This window comes from Thunnus thynnus, chromosome 11 (genome assembly GCF_963924715.1).
Source record: "Thunnus thynnus chromosome 11, fThuThy2.1, whole genome shotgun sequence".
In the NCBI taxonomy this organism is placed as follows: Eukaryota; Metazoa; Chordata; class Actinopteri; order Scombriformes; family Scombridae; genus Thunnus; species Thunnus thynnus.
This window is the reverse complement of record NC_089527.1, coordinates 1,597,211-1,619,263: the sequence shown is the minus strand read 5'-3', so window position 1 is coordinate 1,619,263 and position 22,053 is coordinate 1,597,211. Positions and strand designations below refer to the sequence as shown.

At 38.5% G+C, this 22,053-nt stretch overlaps 1 protein-coding gene and 2 long non-coding RNA genes across 4 annotated transcripts; 1 reads left to right on the top strand and 2 right to left on the bottom strand.

Annotated features, from left to right (window-relative positions):
• The first annotated feature begins 5,583 nt into the window (after positions 1-5,583).
• Positions 5,584-19,482, top strand: LOC137192228 (stonustoxin subunit alpha-like). 2 transcript variants are annotated; one of them, XM_067602763.1, is made up of 10 exons: positions 5,584-5,811; positions 9,565-9,677; positions 10,128-11,882; positions 14,085-14,111; positions 14,187-14,269; positions 15,678-15,780; positions 15,925-16,032; positions 16,541-16,585; positions 16,656-16,898; positions 19,073-19,482. In XM_067602763.1, exons 2-10 carry the CDS (start codon positions 9,578-9,580, stop codon positions 19,324-19,326), a joined length of 2,718 nt encoding a protein of 905 aa, XP_067458864.1. In that variant the 5' UTR covers positions 5,584-5,811; positions 9,565-9,577; the 3' UTR covers positions 19,327-19,482. The 2 variants fall into 2 exon arrangements, with proteins under 2 accessions (XP_067458864.1, XP_067458865.1); XM_067602764.1 differs by lacking the exon at positions 14,085-14,111 and having other exon boundaries at positions 5,585-5,811.
• LOC137192232 (uncharacterized) lies at positions 12,657-14,296 on the bottom strand. The gene is made up of 3 exons (XR_010930543.1): positions 14,170-14,296; positions 12,877-12,932; positions 12,657-12,777 (listed from the first exon to the last, which is right to left on the bottom strand). It is a non-coding gene; the product is annotated as an uncharacterized lncRNA (long non-coding RNA).
• Positions 19,268-19,953, bottom strand: LOC137192231 (uncharacterized). Its single transcript, XR_010930542.1, has 2 exons — positions 19,763-19,953; positions 19,268-19,485 (listed from the first exon to the last, which is right to left on the bottom strand). It is a non-coding gene; the product is annotated as an uncharacterized lncRNA (long non-coding RNA).
• Positions 19,954-22,053: the final 2,100 nt, after the last annotated feature.

The window sequence follows — 22,053 nt, the reverse complement described above, 5'->3', positions numbered from 1 at the left end:
AGAGAGTCTGTAGAGTGTAGAGAGTCTGTAGAGAGTCTGTAGAGTGTCTGTAGAGAGTCTTTAGATAGTCTGTAGAGAGTCTTTAGAGAGTCTGTAGAGAGTCTGTAGAATGTCTGTAGAGTGTCTGTAGAGAGTCTGTAGAGTCTGTAGAGTGTCTGTAGAGAGTCTGTAGAGAGTCTGGAGTGTCTGTAGAGAGTCTGTAGAGTGTCTGTAAAGTGTCTGTGGAGAGTCTGTAGAGTGTCTGTAAAGTGTCTGTGGAGAGTCTGTAGAGAGTCTGTAGAGAGTCTGTAGAGTCTGTAGAGAGTCTGTAGAGAGTCTGTAGAGAGTCTGTAGAGTGTCTGTAGAGAGTCTGTAGAGTCTGTAGAGAGTCTGTAGAGAGTCTGTAGAGTCTGTAGAGAGTCTGTAGAGAGTCTGTAGAGAGTCTGTAGAGTGTCTGTAGAGTGTCTATAGAGAGTCTGTAGAGAGTCTGTAGAGTCTGTAGAGAGTCTGTAGAGAGTCTGTAGAGAGTCTGTAGAGTCTGTAGAGAGTCTGTAGAGTCTGTAGAGAGTCTGTAGATAGTCTGTAGAGTCTGTAGAGAGTCTGTAGAGAGTCTGTAGAGTGTCTGTAGAGTGTCTATAGAGAGTCTGTAGAGAGTCTGTAGAGTCTGTAGAGAGTCTGTAGAGAGTCTGTAGAGAGTCTGTAGAGTCTGTAGAGAGTCTGTAAAGTGTCTGTAGAGAGTCTGTAGAGTGTAGAGAGTCTGTAGAGAGTCTGTAGAGTGTCTGTAGAGGGTCTGTAGAGTGTCTGTAGAGTCTGTAGAGAGTCTGTAGAGAGTCTGTAGAGTGTCTGTAGAGAGTCTTTAGATAGTCTGTAGAGAGTCTGTAGAGAGTCTGTAGAATGTCTGTAGAGTGTCTGTAGAGAGTCTGTAGAGAGTCTGTAGAGTGTCTGTAGAGAGTCTGTAGAGAGTCTGGAGTGTCTGTAGAGAGTCTGTAGAGTGTCTGTAAAGTGTCTGTGGAGAGTCTGTAGAGAGTCTGTAGAGAGTCTGTAGAGTCTGTAGAGAGTCTGTAGAGAGTCTGTAGAGTGTCTGTAGAGAGTCTGTAGAGTCTGTAGAGTGTCTGTAGAGAGTCTGTAGAGTCTGTAGAGAGTCTATAGAGAGTCTGTAGAGTGTCTGTAGAGAGTCTGTAGAGTCTGTAGAGAGTCTGTAGAGAGTCTGTAGAGTGTCTGTAGAGAGTCTGTAGAGAGTCTGGAGTGTCTGTAGAGAGTCTGTAGAGAGTCTGTAGAGAGTCTGGAGTGTCTGTAGAGAGTCTGTAGAGAGTCTGTAGAGTGTCTGTAGAGAGTCTGTAGAGTCTGTAGAGAGTCTGTAGAGAGTCTGGAGTGTCTGTAGAGTGTCTGTAGAGTGTCTGTGGAGAGTCTGTGGAGAGTCTGTAAAGTATCTGTAGAGAGACTGAGGAGAGTCTGTAGAGTGTCTGTGGAGAGTCTGTAGTGTCTGTAGAGAGTCTGTAGAGTGTCTGTAGAGTGTCTGTAGTGTCTGTAGAGTGTCCATAGAGAGTCTGGAGTGTCTGTAGAGAGTCTGTAGAGTGTCTGTAGAGTGTCTGTGGAGAGTCTGTAGTGTCTGTAGAGTCTGTAGAGAGTCTGTAGAGAGTCTGTGGAGAGTCTGTAGTGTCTGTAGAGAGTCTGTAGAGTCTGTAGTGTCTGTAGAGAGTCTGTAGCTCTACAGACGCAGATGTTTGACTCACTGACCTCTTGTAAATTGTGACACATACAATAATTAGTCTTCAAGGTTCAGCTTTACTGTCAGTATACAGTGAAATAAAAGGAAGTCTTTTCCACCTGCACGCTACACAGAACATAAAAAGGTCAAACATTTTAAATTACAATAAAACAATACAATAACCTAAACCTGTATTATATTTACAGTTACAAATGAACCTCAGCAAGACTGCCATCTAAATGCAGTTTAAATATCACTTCATTACTGATGTTTGTTGAGATTAATAAATGACTTTTTAGTACATTATTGGTCCAAATATTAGATTTATCTTCTTCTTCTGATACTGACCTTAATGAGCAGATCAATTATCAGTCATAATTCACATTTAATACAGTTTCTGATGAAAAATGAACCAGAAACTATGGAGGATAATTTGGTCATAATTAAAATTAAAAATCCAAATAGAAAATTAAAAGAGATAAAATTAAAGAGATTATTATTCTATTACATTATTAGGAATAATGAGGGCCTAATTAAACTTAAAAAGAAAAAGGAATACATGAGGAACAAGAGATTACCAACTGAAGAGAAGAAAATCAAAGCAAGGCAAAGATAAAACTAAAGAAAATATATCAAACTCAAGTACTACACAAAGAAACACAAATGGCACAAACAGTATCACAAACTGTTTGTAACCCAGAGCTCATTCAAATTACACACTATCCTCTTTATCACTGAGACAGCATATATGCTATGTGAGTTCAGACTGGAGTGAAAACAAAGACAGACCAACCAAAATAATCACCCCGCAAGACAGTTTTTTAAAGACACAACTCAAATCAGTCCAAACAAAAAGGGAGAAAAGTCTGAGGGCCTCTGGAGGACAGGTAGAGGAAGACTGGAACACAACCATAACAGTTTATACATTTTGCTGATATTTCTGTACTTTTAAGTAAATTTGGATGCAGGACATTTACTTGTATTTTTAGTATTTTTACGCTGTGTTTGTACTACTTGTCTTAAATAAAGGGTCTGAGTACTTCTTTCATCAACAGCTGTGAGACTGAACTACTGACACATAAAACCAAACCAAAGGACGTCAAGCTTTCTCAGCTGCAGGTGCTGATTTTCATTAGTTTTGAGTGATCGTCTCCGTTGTGTTTTATTCACTGCAAACATTCACGTTACATTTCCTTTGAATCAGGATTCTGTATCTGTGAATCTTGCCTGATGAAAGTCACTCAAACCTGCATGAATTCAAAGGGAATATGACACATAATCTCATATTTCACCTAGATTATTTTCTTTAAATCAAGATGCTTCATTTTCTCAGAAATGAGAGATTTCAGTGAGTTACAGAGGCTGAACAGGAAGTGATGTCATGACTTCAGCTCTCTACGCTGAGCCAGATGGAGCTGGGTTCATGAGGACTGATTAATATTGTCATGATATTAGTGTATTGTTTGTTAAATTAAATTAAATGTTAGAAAGATACGTTTTTAAATTAAAAGAAAAGAGAACTACCATATCCAGCTGACTTGAGCAGTCCCTGAAGACACGTCCTGAGCTACTAACATGGGGGATGGAGAAGCTTTGTAGGCTGCTCAGATGTTGGTGTAGATTAGGTTAGTTGTGTTCTCAAGTCCCCTGCAATGATAAATAACCCATCGCAATGATGGCGTAGAGCTCTCATAAGGCTTCCTTGGTGTTAACACCGGCAGATATCTACTGCCACAGCCACAGTGACAGTGAATTCCCTCAGTAGATGATGGAGTCTACGCTTCTCAGTTAATGTCTCCAATAGCGATTCAACACAAAAGTTGTATTTGTACACCATTCCCTGTTCACGTGAACACAGTCCACCTCTTCTCGCCGGAGGAGGAAGCGTCTCTTACGCTCGGGGGCTGGTTGACTCCTCCTGCTGTATGGCTGTGTTGGGAATGACATCATGGAGCCACGTCACAGTTTTATTAGCAGGCAGAGTGAGTAGTAGTAACAGTCAGATCAGGGATCGAGGGACCGTTTTATGTTCACAGATTAGTGACTCAGGTTTTTACTGAGAGAAACTTTGGAAATAAATCACCTCATGCACTTTGTGTTTTTTTTTACTGCCAACAGTTTGTCAAAATAAGGGTTTTTTTCTCTGAGGTGAGAACTGAGATGCAGCTGAGGCTGTTAATGCTCAGACCACCTGTTTTAACAAATGCAAAGATATTTTCATGGCTTTAGTTGGTGGAGGTGCACAAACACAGACATCTTAAAAATCACAATCAAGTTTTTACTGAGAGAAACTTTGAAACACAAAATATCTTTGATGAATGTTGAGTTTTGCCTCTTTCAGTTTTCTGATTAAAATGTTTGTTATAATACAACTTTTAATGTGATTTATGGTTTCATGTTGGATCTCTTCCCTGCAGTTAAATACCTGCAGTCAGCTTCCTCAGCAGAATTCATCTGTTTTGTATTATGACACTGATTTCCACGGTCGCATCGTGTTTCTACATGTTTGCAGTTGTGGTTTTATGATCCACAGAACTGCCTGAAGCAGCCTTCAATAATGAGCAGATATGACTGATAATAACAATACTGCAGCTCACCTGACTCCACCTGCTGACAGTAAAATATATTCAGCCTCTCTGAAGCTGTTTGTGCTGCTGCTGCTCACTAAAACTACAAACATGTCGGTCACACTCCATCCTTTATGTTAAACAGCAGAGACATAAACTCACCCCCAAGATATTTGTCTCCATGGTTCACTGAGAGCTGAAGAGAAAACAAACATTTTCATTAACATCATGTGTCATTCTGTGTCAATAAAGATCAGAATTCAGAAACAGATTTTAATGTCTTACTGGGAGAAGACGGCTGCTCAGATTCTACAAAGACAAACATTTAGGAAACATGAACATGTAATACAAGACTTTTTATTTGATGTTAATCTAACATGGAATAAATAAAAATGCTGCAAATTACAATGAATTGAAGGTTCAGTGATTTATAGCAGCTTTTAGAATCAAAGAGGAAACTGTTTCTTGTTTTAATGTTTTTATTTCATCCAAACTGATGAAACCAAATTAAACAGAAGTCAGTTTTCAGTTTCAATTTAAGAAGAATTTAGTTTAAAAGAAACAGATTTACATCAATAAAACAAAGTTTTACACTGAAGGAGAATAATATTCATATTGTTAACATGTCGTCTATATTCTGCTGTTAAATGTGTTTCTTACCATGAACATGAGGAAACAGAAGAAGTGCTGTAGAGAGGAAGATATGAAGGACGTCATGATCAATACTTTTGATTAATGTTTTAATGAATAAATGTAATAAATGTTTCTGATCTTTAAGAAAATATATTTACAATAAGAAACAGAACTGAGTTTATAAAAGTTTACAGTAACATTTACACTGATGACATTTTAGTGAAGAGAGACAATCAGCGCTAACCTCAGGGACAAATACATCACATTTCCTGTTTCACAATAAAAGCCAGTCCATGGCTCACTGGTTTTAATTTGAAGCAGGAAACGTTGTGTTTGCATTAGCAGTAACTGAACACATCTCTGTTCACAGCAGGAGTGACAAAAACAGTTTTACAGAGAAGTGTAAAAACTTCAGAAATATGTGTAAAGTGAATCACTTGTTGATGATTAAACTTTTCACCACATTTTATTGAACTCTGGTTTGAAGCTTTTGAGAAATCAGACAAATGAAACCAAAACTAGAACTATTCAGAAACGTATTTTCTGCAGATATTTGTATGAATAGCTTTAGTTAAATTGTACTGAATAATCTGAGGAGAAATATTCCTACCCTTAAACAAAGGGTGCAGTTTCCTCTCACTTTCCTTCCACTGTTTCATGAGTCACGATCAACATAAATACAACAGCCAGCATCAACACACACACACACACACACACACACACATACACACACACACACACACAGACACACACTCACACAGTGAAAGTGAAAGTCACACTGACGGTCTGAAAGCAGTTGCTGCTTTTCTTATCCGTCAAATGTTTTTTGAAACTTAAAGCAGGAGGAACGTTTATACAACTCGTGTTTGTCTCCACTTTGCTGCTGCAGAAGAAGAAGACCAGCAGAGTGACAGAAAGCTGCAGGTAAAGATTTCTCTCCTCAGTTTATTTATTTCATGTGCTGCATGATGTTAGCATGTTAGCATGTTAGCACTACATGCTCTCTGTGGTTAATGAAGGTTTTATGTTAATGAAGTCACATGACGAGCTGTTTTACAGCTTCTTTAACTTTTAGGATTTTAGTTTTGAGATTATTCAAACGTAATTCAATCTTTTATCACACTAAAGATAAGAGATAAAAACAGTTAAAACTACAACTGACAAGAGCAGAGTTAAACAGGACAGAGAACAGTGTCTGTTTTAGTTTGTTCAGTGTGATGATCGCAGAGGGAATAAAAGATGTTTGTAGATGTTTTTCTGGGACTTTGTAGCATCGACCTGCTGGCAGTAAAAGGAAGGACTGATGGAGGGGTGAGAGGTCCTAGAAACACACTGAGCCGTGTTGGAAGTCTCTCTGACAGAGTAGCGTTCAAACATCACTGTTAGAGTTTGACCCAGTCTGAGTCGATACAATACTGAGTTAATGTTGTTCTGAGCCAGTTTTACTGTATTTTTTTATTATTTACACAAACTAAAGCTTGTTATAATCTACTCTGTTTAAACCGACATGTCACAGTTTGTTATTGATTGTTAATAACTTGTGTCTCTTTTAAATCGTTTTGTAGAAACAATCAATCTGTGACAGTTTTTAGTTAAAGCTTGTTGTGTGTAACACTGGCTCACAGTAACAGATTGATAAAGTTAACCTGATGTTGTTGCTGCTGTATTGATCCAAACTGGATTAAACTTTAACCCAGTGATGTTCAGAGTGTATAAATCTGTACACAGGAGACAAAGTGTGTGTCACATATCATCTGATTCATTTATCACATATTTCACTGAGCTGAAGACTTGTTCATGTGTTTTTCTTCATATTGATGAACTGTGAGTGGAATTCATGCAGGTGTGATTCAGTGAGATGAATTTAGAGGCCACGTGCACATACCAAGTGTCACCTGCAGGTGGTGCTGCAGCACTGTGATAAATACCTCAGTGGTTAGGGTTAGGGTTAGCTGAAATGATCCAATATTTCAGCAAAAATCAAAGATTAGAGAAAAAGTCCAAAAACTGAAAACAGATTTGTGTATCAGAACTTTGTTTTTTCTTCTTCTTCATCTCACCACCCCTCAGATTTATCTGCTGACCCTTTGGAGGGGCCCGACCCCTAGGTTGGGAACCACTGGACTAAATGTAGTTCAAAGTAGGGCTGCAACTAATGATTATTTTCATTATCGATTATTCTGTTGATTATTTTCTCGATTAATTGATTAGTTGTTTGGTCCATAAAATATCAGAAAATGGTGAAAAATGTTTCCCAAAGTCCAAGATGCAACATAAAATGTTTTGTTTTGTCTTCAATCCAAAATATTCAGTTTACTGTCATAGAGACTAAAGAAACCAGAAAATATTCATCAATCATATCATGTGTTTCAGATTTGTATGAAATGATGCATTTCTTGAGTTTGATTATTGAAAGTAATTCCTGCTGGTTTTAATCATAATCTTTATTTATATATCACTTTTCAAAACAGATGTTGCAAAGTGCTTCACAAGAAGATAAAAACAGGACAGATTAAATAAAAGTAAAGACAGTAAAATAACCATTAAGTCAGCACTGAGGTAGATCAAGAACAAATATATATATATATATATATATATATATACATATATATCACAGAGATTAAACAAGGTGATGAATACAAATATGTACACACATAGATAGAACACACACATACACACACACACACACATCATTGGTACATTCAGTCCCCAAACCTCACTCCTGACACATTAGGAGACGTGATGGTGACAAACACTAGCGCCCATAAGTTTTATCCTCATCACCGCCTCACATGTCCAAGGTCGAGAGTTTGTCTACAGTTTAATTTGATGACTCACGACAGTAAATACAAGTCACATAATCATAGTGAAGCATACATGTATGAAACAGAAATTGTGTCACCAAAATGCACACATACGCTTACACACACACACACACACACACTCACTAACACACACACACACACACACACACACACTCACTAACACACACACACACACACACTCACTAACACACACACACACACACTCACTCACACACACTCACACACACACACACACATACACAGACACACACACTCACTGAACGTGACTGGCAACTAAAACACAGAAAAAATTAAACGGAAAACATGAAAATTTGGGGGAAAACTTTTAAGAATATAATAAAAAACTAGATTTGAAGTAGTTGAACTCAAAGTTTTGACTGTTAGAATAATGTTCAGTACTTTGATGATCTGTAAGTTATTAAATGTTAATGATTTCTGATCGGCACTCTCATGTTTAATCATCTCAGATAACTGTTTCATGTCTCTAATTCATGTTGTATCTGTTCCCTGTTTTAAAAAGTCAGCACAGAAAGCAAAATAAGACGTTTACATGACTGCATCCAGCCAGCCAAGCCTTTCTGCTGTACCAGTTAGAAACCTTTTAAGACAGACAGTTAGTTTCTCCACCAACGTTCTCCTCTCTGATGGATTTTAGAGGAGAGATTTTATTGAATCAGGTGACTAAAGACCTGAGTTTTGCAGCGTTTGTCATCATCAATAACAGCAAGAGTCACTACTCTACTGCTGGTTGACTCTGCTTGGGGCGATTAAAGAATCACCCTTTTTGAATCAGATTGGAGGAAGCTGATTGGCTAAATTTATGTGGTCGTGTGAATATCTTGAGTCAATAACTGGCTGCGCTGCTGCACTGACTGGACGATGTTTCTAGAAGAGCCGTTGAGAGAAGGAAACAAACAGGAAGCTGCTGCAGCATTTCCTCCCCACGATAATGATTTACATGTTCATGAATGTTGTTTGTTATTTATTTATTTTACAAAAGGTTTATTTTTAAAGAAAAAACACTTTCCACCAGGTGTGCTGTGTTGGTGCATTAGTGCTTAATATTTTTGGGTTTTGGACTATTTGTTGGACAAAACAAGATATTTGATGACGTCACCTTGTCCCTTAGTAACTTTCCACCACTGCTGGTGTAAATGTCATTAGTTTTGCAGGTGTTTGGTCATAAATCAAAGTATTGGACACATTAAAAGAATGGCCTGATAGATGAAAAGTCAGAGATTCAAAGTTATTACAATTCATGAATGTGTGAAACTAATATCTTGACAACCCATCCAACAGTTGTTGAGATATTTCACAGAATAAGTGAAAACTTGGTGCTAGAGGAAAAGTCAGGGGATTTAGGATCATCCTCTGGGGAACACGGACTTCTGCACAAGATTTCACGGCAATCCATTTAATATTTTTTGAGATATTAGATGCAGAACATTTTATCTGCTCAACATGAGCACAAATGCAGGAACTTAAAGGCACGAGGAACACGAAAAGTGACGGTCAGCTAGTCTGGATTTCAGTTTACACACATTGAGCTGATTACATTTTCTCTGTTTTCTGTAACAAACCGCTTCCCTCCATTTTCTGTCCCTTGTGTTACTACTGACCCATTTAGGAAGCCTACCATTCCACAGTATCTCTGTGGATTTTTGTAAATCTTATACAGTCCTAAGACCCTCTGTATCCATGATATCTCAAAGAATATTTATCCTATAAGTATATGTCTATGGTTATTATTTTATTTAGTGTTGATAGATTCTGCAGTTCCTCTGTGTTGCAGCCACATTACAAGGTGACAGACAACAGGGAGAACTAACAAGCTGTTGTCTATTTTGTCCAGTTAACACTGAGCAATGGATGCCGACGCCACAGGGACGATGGCGGTGGCGGCGCTCGGCCGGCCTTTCAGCCTCGGGATGCTGTATGACTGCCGCAATGACTCACTCATCCCTGGTAAGAATTCACATGTAGAAATACTTAATGCATCACAACTAGACAACAACCAAAACATTCTGAACATTGAAATGGGTCGGTACTCTGCTGTGGAAGAAAATAGTGTGTTATAGTGTTATAAAGGATACAAGTGAGTTGTTGGATATGAGAGACTCACATCATCTGAGATGGTTCTTTGAAAAAGAGACCTTTAAATCATCGACTTATTTAGTGAATTCATGAGAGTTTATGAATAAAACCTTGTATTAGTAAGGTGTAAGGCTCAAACAATTATTGTTGCTTTTTATTATTAGATCACCTGGACTGATTTGTGATCAGCAGTGACCAGTTCTCTGTTGTACATCTGTTAAAGGGGTCTTATAATCCCATAAGAGATGGGACATGAAATGGCAGAACATTCATTCATTCATTAAAGGAAGCTGATCTTGATTTTTGCTTCTTCTTTTGCAGGCATGACATTGTGGGACCTTAATGATCTGAAAAATGATATACAAGAAAGACCACAGTGCTACAACAATTTTGAGATAGTTGCATCTGAATCAATTGCAGATAAATCTTCAGCATTAAATGTAGAAGCATCGCTGAAGGCAAGTTTCCTTGGTGGACTAGTAGAGGTTGGAGGATCTGCCAAATACCTGAAAGATAGTAAAACATCCAAAAATCAGGCCAGAGTGACACTGAACTACCAAGCAACAACAAAGATGAAGCAACTGTCAATGAATCATCTTGGAACACACAATGTAAAGCATCGGGATGTCATTGATAAAAAAATAGCGACACATGTAGTTACAGGTATCCTTTATGGGGCACAAGCCTTCTTTGTCTTTGACCGTGAGGTGTCTGATGAAGAAAGTCATCATGACATTCAGGGCAAGATGAAGATGATGATAAAGAAAATCCCAAAACTCACAATAAAGGGGGAAGGTTCCCTAAAAATGAAAGATGAGGAGAAAGAAAGTGTGGAGAAGTTCTCCTGCAAATTCCATGGAGACTTTTTACTGGAGAAAACTCCAACATCCTTTCAGGATGCCATACAAGTCTATCAAAACCTGCCACAATTGCTGGGAACCAATGGAGAAAATGCTGTACCAATGAAGGTCTGGCTGATGCCACTTGTGAGTTTAGATTCATCTGCTGCTAAACTCGTCCGTCAGATAAGTATAAGATTAGTACAGGAATCCCAGAGTGTCCTGGAGGACTTCACTGAGCTGGAAATGAGGTGCAATGACGCAATGAGAACCACCACTGCACAGCAGTTCCCACAGATTGGTGAAAAACTTAAAACATTTGCACAATTTTGCTCCGAGTACAAACTGGAATTCCAACAAAATTTGGCAAAGAAACTTCCATTAATCCGGGGAGGAGGGGAAGAGGAGGCTGTGCTCGCAGAGATCCTGAAGAAGAGACATTCTTCTCCTTTCAACAACACAAGCCTGAATGAGTGGATGGACTGTAAAGAGAGAGAAATCTACACCTTACTGTCTTTAACCAACAAGATGAACAACACCAGGATCGTCTCATCTCAAAGTCATCTGAACAGGGAAATTCTCAGCACAGAACATGCTGTGTGTTTTGTTTTCACCTCACTGGGAAGTGCTGAACCATACCTCTCAGATTTATTAAACTACTTAAAAGAAACACCCAAACCAGACAAACCACAATATCCACAGACTGATGATGTAGAGAAGGAACAATGGTACACCTCAAAAGAAGTATCAGATGCAATGAGGAAGAAAGCAAAACTATTCAGTGATTTTGCAGAGGCCAACAAGGAGAATGAGAACATAAAGTTCCTGACAGTAGGTTTAACAAATGAGACACAGAAAGGTTCAAGCATCTACGTTTATGAAGACGGTTTTTCTGTCAGTGAGAACTTTGAGCTGCCTTCAAAGCCTGAAACAGTGACAGCAGGTGATGTAACCCACAACAGTGTGACACTGAAGATTTGTCCACCAAGATTTGGAGCAGAGAACATCAGCTCCTACTCTGTAGAGTACTGCGTCAGCAGAGAGGATGGATGGCAACAAAAACCAGCACCAAAGGCTGAAGAAGTCACAGTGAGCGATCTGACTCCTGACACAGAGTTCATGTTCAGATGCAGAGCAGTCACCTCAGTAGGTGTTGGGCCAGCTGGTGAAGTCAGTGGTCCCATTAAAACCTTACCTTGCAGCCCTCCTGAAAAACCTCAAGTTGAAGCAAACCCAGGTGAGATATCAGTTAGCTGGGAGAAACCTGCAGAGATTGGACAAGATGTCCACATTTATGATCATAAAACATCTGTCAGCAGGTGTTCTGACTCCGTGCTGGAAAGAGAGGGCTTTTAACAGCCAATAATGTAATAACATTTCTAAATCAATAATGTAATACATTTTTTGCACATAATAAGTTATTACACTTTTAGCTGGGTTAACAAAATCATAAAAAATAACTGGAGCTGGTAATTTGTCACACTTCCATGACACCCTTACTGTTGCCTCATTCAAAAAGCTGCTCAAAAACCTGACCACACACACACACACACACACACACACACACACACACACACACACACACACACACACACACACACACACACACACACACACACACACACACACACACACACACCTACTCTCTCTCTAGGAATAATGATTATTTGTTTGTGGTACTTGACGGTTAGAATGAAACTCATTTATTGACGCCTGTAACACTACTTGAACCATAACTGATGTCACTAAACACGAGAGCCCGACTGTGACCAGGTATTAGTAGTCCCGTTAGTGTTTCTTTTATTTACAGGCCTATTTTAGCATAATGGGGCCTGTTTTCCTGCAGGGCCAAACAGTCTTTATGCAGTTTTCCTAAGATGTAAGTCTATTGTTTGTGTGTCTGTGCCTGTTTGGTCATTCCCGGGCACCACAGATGCGTATTTGCACTGATGTGGGAGGAGAGGCACTGCTGATGCTGTCTTTGTGTTTACAGACACAAACAACTCATATGGGTTGCTTTTCATTACGCTAATTTTATGCTTCCTCGCGTCCTCTCTCCGCCGTGACCCGGAAACCGATCTCCCTCCGCCATCATGGAGGATCTTCCAATCCCTTTATTGCACCTGGAGGAGCTTAGAGCGAGGAAGGGAAGCGAGGAAACACGTTATCGCAATGAAAAGCACCCATAGACTGTGATACTTTGGACTGTCATAGATACTACACTCACTCACCAGTAGGCGGCTCTGTTAAAATGTGGATGCGACACCATGTACCCTACTGATGTCAGCTGAGAGAGAGAGAGAGGAAAATTGGCAGTTACCATAGACTGTATATAGAGATTTATATACTAAATGACTCAAAAGCAAGATGGACGGTGGAAAAAAGAGGAAGAGTGGAGCAGAGAAAACAGAGAAAACAGAAAGGTAAATTAAAGCTGCAAGCAGGGTTGAACGGGCCCTCGCGCTGCCGTGCACGTCGGCTGCCGTGCAATCGAAGGTCTTCTGTGACGGGCATGTAGATGTGTTCAGACCCGGGCTGTTTTCAGACAGTGCAAGAAGGAGATAAACATCACTTCCTTTGTCCACTATTTTACCTGCTGCTGGGGCTACTTTGTTGAAATTTTGTAGGTGTGTTCAGGTCAGGACTCTTATCAAACATGTAAAGTTTGGTGCAGACTGGAGCATTTACAATAAAGTTATAGCAACTTCCTCTGTCATGGCGAAGCATCAAATCTCAACAGTGTGAGGATGAGAATTTTCTGCAGAGTGAGACATGTCTGTCTTGTTCACATCTGTGTCATCAAAATCATGCAAGTTTTGGGCCCATTCACTTGAATTCAATTTCAATTAGTAAACAAAACTCTTTATGAGTTTGTGTGTAAAACAAATTAATTTCCTAATTTTCATCAAGTTTATTTTTAGAAAAGTAAAGACTTTTAACCCACATGACCTGGTCAAAGTTTGATTGACATGTGTACTGTCAGGTGTGTAGAGACAATAAGTAACTGCAGCTGGACACAGAAAATACATATCATATCACATATCAAGTGTCACCTGCAGGTGGTGCTGCAGCACTGTGATAAATACCTCAGTGGACCTGAGTCTGACTCTGATGTGATGCTTCAGGATTTATTCTCATGTCAGCAGGACTGAATCAGTCCACACGCAGATGAAACATCTGAATATTAGATTAAATCTGGATATTTATTATATTCACATTTAATCAAACCATTCATCCTGATTAATCTGGACTCAACAAATCATATCATATCACATTTGTGAACGTGAGTTAAAAGTAAAACCTGTAATGACATTGTGAGTATTTATGTTTCTCTCATAACTGACATTTGTTGTGTTTTTTTAACAGCTGACTTTAAATGAGTCAGAAACACAGAATCTATTTCTGCTTCTTCTTATTTTTAACTCTTCTTTTGCTCCAGAATACAACATGGTTCATCCATCTGAAGGTCAGAGACACTCAGCAGAGATGTTGGTTATAACTAAAACTGTAAATCAATAACTCACCGAACCTGTTTCCACAGAGAGAAGCAGTTCTGTTGACCAACAGTCTGCAGCTGATGTGATGGAGTCGTCTTCTGTCTCTGAGGGAACTAACGTCTCACAGGTCAGTGAAGACGCTGTAATGTGTGTGTTTAAATGTCCTCAAAGTCCTGAACTCTCCTGACATCTGTGAATACTGAAGGTGCTGTCTCAGCCAATCAGAGCGCAGCCCTCTCACACAGGACAGCCAGGTCACTCGAGGAGGCGTCTTTGGCTTATTCAGTGATGCATATAGTGTAATGTAAAGACAGCAGGACACATTTAGCATTAGAGTATTTATTACTTGGTTGATTACAAAGTTTCAGGTCAATAATAGTTTCAGTTGCACTGCTGCATCTGTTTATTGAGGACTTTGGTACAGCATAATGTACTGATCAATTCCTGCTCTCCATATATTTACTAAACTTAGTTTTCTTCCCGTCAGACTGAACACTTTTCCAGCCAATGTTGTATTCTCCAGTCTCAAATAAATCTCTCCTTTCATCCAAGGCTAGGTCAATGTTATCACATATGTTATTCTGGTATGTTGGTTGTTGAAACAGCAGGACTTGAATCCACAGAATCTCTAATTCATCCACACAGAAGTCATCTCAAACTTTGAACAGCAAATGCTCTTGAATGTAACCGGCACGTAGTAAAACATAAGCTTTGTCTCTGGAGTTATAATGTTATATATTGTAAATAATGTTACTGAACTGCAGCTGCTTTTCCAACTTTGATTTCCTGTTTTGAGTTGTGAACTGAACTGATTTGGTGTTTTAGAGAAAACAAAACGGAGCCTTTACTGAGACTGTGGGACGAGTTACACATTAAAAGTTAAAAGTAATGCAAAAGTTACTTTATTTTATATATGCAGTAATTGGTAAAGTAATTCAATTACTCTTTAAGAGAATCAACTGTAACTGTAACTGATGTAGATCTGTGGTGTAACTAGTAACTGTAACTAATTACTAATTTTCAGTAACTTGCCGAACACTGGTAAAATATAAGAGAATGAAATCAAATGTACATGTTCACAGTGTAAAACAGTATATGCAGTGTGCAATAAATAATGATAAAGTTTTGTATTAATGTAACGTGTCATGTTAAGTCAAAAATCACAGATGTGCAAATTTCTTCCAGTCTTCACATAATTTGGTTTGTACCATATTTACATGATCCTGAACAAACGTATGCATTAGTTTGTGGATTTCACTCTCCTTCTGTCTGTAACTGACCTGATTTGAATTGAAACAAATGTGGGATGTTGTACATACAGCTGCACTGCACAGTGTGTAACATGTGATGTAATTCAGCCACAGGGGGCGCTACAGTAACAATATAACATGATGATAAAATGAAACTTGGTTCACAGGTTCTCCATGAACATGTTCACGACATACTGAAGCCTTGTGGTCACAACATGTTCTAGTTTTCTGCTGTGTGCTGTTGTCTCTGAGTTTACATGTATGTGTATGTGCTCACTGTTTCAGAGGTACATGAAACCAGTGAAACCAGTGAAACCAGTGAAACCAGGGGACCTAAAGGAGGCTCTACAGGGACTGAGGGATTTGATGACAGAAGAATGTTATAAGTGTATGTTCAATTATTTACAATTATTGTTTGTTATTTGTATTCTATTTTATTTTTTACAGATTGTACTGTATATAAATACTTATAATACAACAATAATACAAATAAAATATTAAGTGATTAACACACAAACTGTTCATTTTGTAGCTGCTGAACGTTTGATGAACGACTGCATCAACAAGACCTCAACTGACGTGCAGCAGAGTCTTCTGGATCACTTTACTCTTATGAAGAAACAACTCATATCTGACAAAGGTTATCTATCATATATTTAAAAACATTTTTATATCTTCAACACTGAAGAAACAGTCACATGACTCTTCTGAATATACTGTTACATACACACTGAATTCATGAGTATGTGAATGTTACAGAGAGAACTAGATGATAGTGGATCCAGATAACGCTGCTGTTTTTATTTATTTTTTAGAAGCAGATGATTTAGATGAACAAAGATAAAATAGATTTGTTTCCCTGCTTCATTTTGTTCCTGCTATCTGTAGTAAACCTGCAAATGTTTGTTTTTCAGTTTGATTAAGTTCTTCCAAAGAAATCATAAAATGTTAAATGTTTGTAGTATTTCTGTTCATTCAGTCCTTGATTCTTTTCACAGTTCTTACAGTACAGACGTGTTTCACACAGCATTTAATCAACGTTAGAAACAGAGGAATCAAACTCGACCTTCATCCAGTAACAGTAACTGTCTGACTGACTGAAGGTCAAAACATTTACAGACAGTGAATTCTACTTTGTTTCTCTTTAGGGAATAAAGTCCAGCAGGAGAGGCCACAACAGTCCGAACAGACAGGTGAGTGTCTCTTTACTGGTTTCATTCATGTTGTAAATGTGGAAATATTAACAATGTCTTCATCTTTCAGCAAAGAAACCTTCATCTTCATCATCAAGTTTATGGAGTCCCAAGGTGAAGGTGTACTGGAAGGTTACTGATCAAACCTTTGGAGCCCATCAAGTCCTACTGGACAAAGTGAAGAATATGAAATGGACAACAGTTACCGTGGAAACCACCAGAGACCTGCAGGAAAGCCACGTCGTTATCGTCTTCTGTCCAATCATGTCTCGTGTTGGATCAGATGTGGATGCAGCCATGACAGACATTACAGGTGAAGGAAAGACTTGTTGTTTCTAACTTGTTCTGACTGAAATCTGTGCAGCTCAGACATCATGTTCAGATCAGATTCTGCAGATCAACACTCAGAACCAGAGTTCATGTTGAGTCTGAAGCGTCTTTCAGTCAGGATGAACATCACAGGGGGAGGTGGGGAATGAAATGAGTGAACCATGGATCTGGTCTGTAACAGAGATGGACATTCAGCAGTACACAGCAGCACCAACCTGTAGCTGACATTACAGCAGCACATCTGATCAGCTTTGATGGGGTCTTGCTCTCCTGATGCTTTTATTTGTTTCTGTCGTCATCTTGGCTCAAACAGGCCGATATGTTGCTGTTAGCATGTTTCCATCTGTCAGATCAGCAAAAACGTTTTAACACAAAAGTCAAATTTCACTCTGAGCTGCTGCAGTCCACAAGGAGCTTTAGATGAACAATTAACGTGAAGGTTTTTAAGCAGGATATTACTCTGAATTAACCACAGTTTAAAGCTCCCTGTGGAGTTTTTTCATGCAAACAAAAGTAAAGTACTTGATTGTGTCGTGTACGTTTAGCGAATTGTGGCCCAAAACATGTTTGCCTTTCATTATAGCGCCCCCTTATGGTTGACATGGATCATTTTTTTAATCTGGAGCTGATTCATATGATCTACTACCTTCCCATAAAATGTCGCTTTTGCTTCATTTATGGTTTTAGATGCACAAACGCTTTTATCAGCGGAAACGGAATAAAAATAATAACGCCAACAAAATCAAAATCAAATAGGGTTCCTGCAGCTTCGGTGCTTGGACTCTAAATATGGATGAGAGTGTGAGCCTGAAGGGTTTTCTGTCTCTGTGTGTCAGCCCTGTGACTGACTGGTGACCTGTCCAGGTAGACCCCGCCTCTCGCCTAATGTCAGCTGATTGGTTCAACAACCAGCAAACCTCTAACGTTCAATCCACATCGACTCCAACCTGCGTTCAGCCGTCCGTCAGCTGAGAGGACAAACTGTCTTCACAGGCCGACTGACAGCAGACATCAGAACCAACATAGTTTTCATGAAGAAGTCAACAGTGTTTGTATTTATTGATTTGATCTGCCTGCAGTCAAACTGGGCAGTTTACCACCACACTGGGAGTCCTGATCAATCAATACAGATATCAATAATAAGTTCAGAACATAGAAACAGCTGGAGCTGTGTGTGATTTAAACAGCTGTCTGTTCAGATTAAAAAAAATAGACTCTGAGCATAAAAACTACAGTTTCTGTTCTGAATCAAAAACGTTTCTAAAAACACTTTCATGTGGGTGTAAAGAATAAGCAGGAAGTTCATTTGTCTGGCGAGTGGATTTAATTTAATTTGCTCTACATTAGTTCATCTTGTGTCTTTAATGTGTTATTTATGAGTAATATACTATTTAATAAAATGTAGATTTGTAATATTTCACACAGAAAAACAGAACGTAACTAATTACTGAGCTAAGAAACTTTAATTCCCTTCATTTAATATTCCTCACAGTCACATTACTCAATGTTCCCCTTACATGAATATTTCAAGCTCTTTGATTCAGTGTTTTTACTTCATGTCATTTGTCCTGCTGACACTCAGGAGATGGATTTTGATGGAGGGAGATTCATGGATGTGTTTTTATTATTAAACACTAAATATTAACAGAATATTTGTCTTTAGCTTCTTCTTGGAATATTAAAGATGATGTGATCGTTCAATATTAATATTCCTTTAAAAGTCTGAGGAAGCAACAAAAATCTCCCACATTGATTCTTCATAACAGTTTTCTTGTTGTTTTGATGACATCATCAGACTGTTTCACTGATATTTTCTCAGATGAAGTTTCTCTTGTGGTAAGAATGTGGATTCTTCTTCTCGTTAGTTTAGCAGCAGAAACACTTTGTTTTGTGCTCCATTGTGTCTTCATCAGTAACTGAAGGATCTTTACTTGTAGCAGTTTGATATGTGAGGAGCCTAAACAAAGTGAACACTTGAAGGAGACACATGAAGTCATTTAAATGTAATAAACTGAGAGGAAAGAATAAGTTAATGAAGTCATTAATGTGCCAGAATCACTAACATACACTCCTGTCATGGTTTTATTTGAAGGAGGAGAACGTTCTCCTGCAGGTTCCTCTGGACAGGAAGTCTCATGTTCTTCTCTGGTGTTTCAGGCTCCTGTGGTCAGAAACCTGTGATCCTGGTGCTGATGCATCACACCCGAGATGTCGACTATTCAACTGATGGAACAAGATGGTCTGACGTGTACGACAACGTTGTGTTGGATGTTCACGTTCTTTTCCACAAGACGAAGAACGGATTACTGACCTGTCCAAAGAATCATCAGGCAGTCACTCAAATACAGAGAGAATTACAGAAATACAAAGAGGTACAGGAACACAGTAAATGGATGTGGATGTGGTCTTAACAGCTGCATTTTGAGCAACAACAAGAATGAAATAAGGAAAGCAGCAGCATCATTACATTAAAACACTCAGTAATTATAGAAGCAGAGAAATACACATTTATTAAACCCCTTCCTCCTGAGTGTTCTTTGTTTAATAAAGTTGATCCTGTTAAACTTTATCTATCTGCTGTATAAAGTTATTATTATTATTATTATTATTATTATTATTATCTCCTGTTAGTATTGTTTGTGTGTGTGTGTGTGTGTAACAGAAGTCTGATTTGCTCCTTTCACACTAATCAATTCATTATTAATAAAGAAAATTATTATTTGCAGCCACAGTGTATAAATTCATACAATTATATAACTAGAATCAAATATCATTCTGTGTTTCTTTTTAATGTTGCTGTTTCATATTTATATTCAGCTGCAGAAGATTTATGACTTAAATTAAAACTATCATTTAGTCTATAAAATGATAGAAAACAAAGAAAATATGTTTTTTTTCTGTGATTAAAGTTTATTATTGTTATTAATTTTAACTTCAGCCTGAAGATGTTTCTGTCTGTTTGGAAATAAATAAAAAGACTAATTATGATCATCTAATATCTTTGAAGCATGAAGAACTAACATGAATTTACAGATTAAAAGAAAGAAAATTTGTTTTATTAGATTTGATGAGTCAGAAATGAGCAGCTGTGAACCTTTAAAGTGTTTTCATGTTGACATTTCAGATGTTTGTAGTGAACAGAATTATTTTCTTCTTATTGAAATGTATTTTGTTGTGATGTAGATCTGTGGTGATTCTTTAATTAAAGATGAAACAGTGCACATGTTTGTCAGTGTGAGGAATAAAGAGGAGATCATGCAAGAGAAGAAGATAATGAGGCTGATATATCAGACATATCAAAGGTAGTTAGTTTGCCAAAATCAACAGTTGGCTTCATTCTAGAAATCAGGTGAACTCAAGAAAACTAGAAAATGTCAAAAGAGCTGGTAGATTGAGGAGCACAGGTTTGTTGGCTGAGCAGTAAATCATTTGCATGGTGAAGAAAAAGTCCTGCACAGCAAGTCAGGAATGCTCTCTGGGATGTAGACAGACATGTTTCCTAGTCAACTATCAACAGAGAACTTGATGAGCAGAACCTCAGAGGATTCAGCACAACATGCAAACCTCTGGTTAGCCTCAAGAACAGACAGACAGTCTTTGGAGCAGTGCATGTGTGTTGCAGAACCTCTTGCCTTTCATTTTGACGCCCATGTTAACAGATTAGAGCAGCCACACAGCCTGCGTGAGCCGTGCATCATCTGCTCTCAGGTGTCCACACGGAGACAATAATGGACTCAGAGGAGGACATGTCACCTCATGATGGACTGTTGATCTGGACTGAAGGTTTTTACTTCCTGAGGAAGTTGGAACGCAGCACAAGACTCCGTTTTTGTCTTTTTTAATATTATTCTGCAGCTGAACTGTATAATAATAATTTATTATTTTAATGTTGTTGGTCAGAATGATTCTCACAACTCTGGAAAACGTACTGTTTAAAATAATGTTTATAAAGGATCTGTTAAATCAGACATTTATAAATATATATAATTACATAATTATAAAACAAGGAAAGTTTAACTTTTGTGTAAAAACTGAGGCAAACAATGATTTCATATTGTTTAACTGTACAGATAATTTTCTGTTATTGCACAACAAACAACTCTTCAATCAATCAATTTTTATTTATATAGCGCCATATCACAACAAAAGTCATCTCAAGGCACTTTTCACATAGAGCAGGTCAAGACTGTACTCTTTAATTTACAGAGACCCAACAGTTCCCCCATGAGCAGCACTTGGTGACAGCAGTAAGGAAAAACTCCCCTTTAACGGGTAGAAACCTCAAGCAGAACCCGGCTCTTGGTGGGCGGCCATCTGCTTTGACCGGTTGGGTTGAGGGGGGGTGCTTCAATGTGGTGTAATTCCACAGCGGCTGCCCTCTGCCACTTCAGTGTGGAATTACACTTTAAGGCTGGTGGATGCTGAAATTTAACATTTTACTGCAAATCTTCCTATTTATCATCGACAATCAGTATATGAAGGGTTAATAATTGGTTTATAACGTACCACAATGTAGTTATAAGCATATATAAGGACATTTTATGTGTTTATTAATGTTCAATATCTTTGGTTTGTGGTGTTGTGTACCTATGTCTATGTATTCTGGGACAGTTTGATTTATGCTGGGTTGTGGTTTGAGTGTTGTGTGTTCTGGGTTTTGTTTTGCTCTGTGTTTTCCTTGTGTGTTCTTCACTCCTCCTGTGTTCATGTGCTCCTCTTCACACCTGCCCTGCATTACCCTCGTCAGCCCTGGCCTGCTCCCTGTGTTTCCCTCAGCCTATCAGCTCCCAGCCTGCCCTTGTGTCCAGTCACCTGTTCCCCATTTGTTCATTGGTTCGGTTAGTTTTTAAGTCGAGGGGTGTTCCATCAAGCTGGCTAACGGGATAGCTTGGCTTATTTCGATAAGCCTCAATAATTTAAGTGAGAGTTCGTTCCATCACCGCGGCTTATATGAGTCCCAGCTCAGTAACCATGGTAACTTAGTCAGCAGAACTAGCTGCTCCGTGGCAGGTTAACGGTCAAACTTAATTCAGCTGCGTGTCAAAGAATGTCTGACGGATGGAAACAGACTCTCAAAAGACGCTTCCATCAAGAGTCTTTTCACACTCACAACCCTTTTATTTAAAAGCATTTATAAT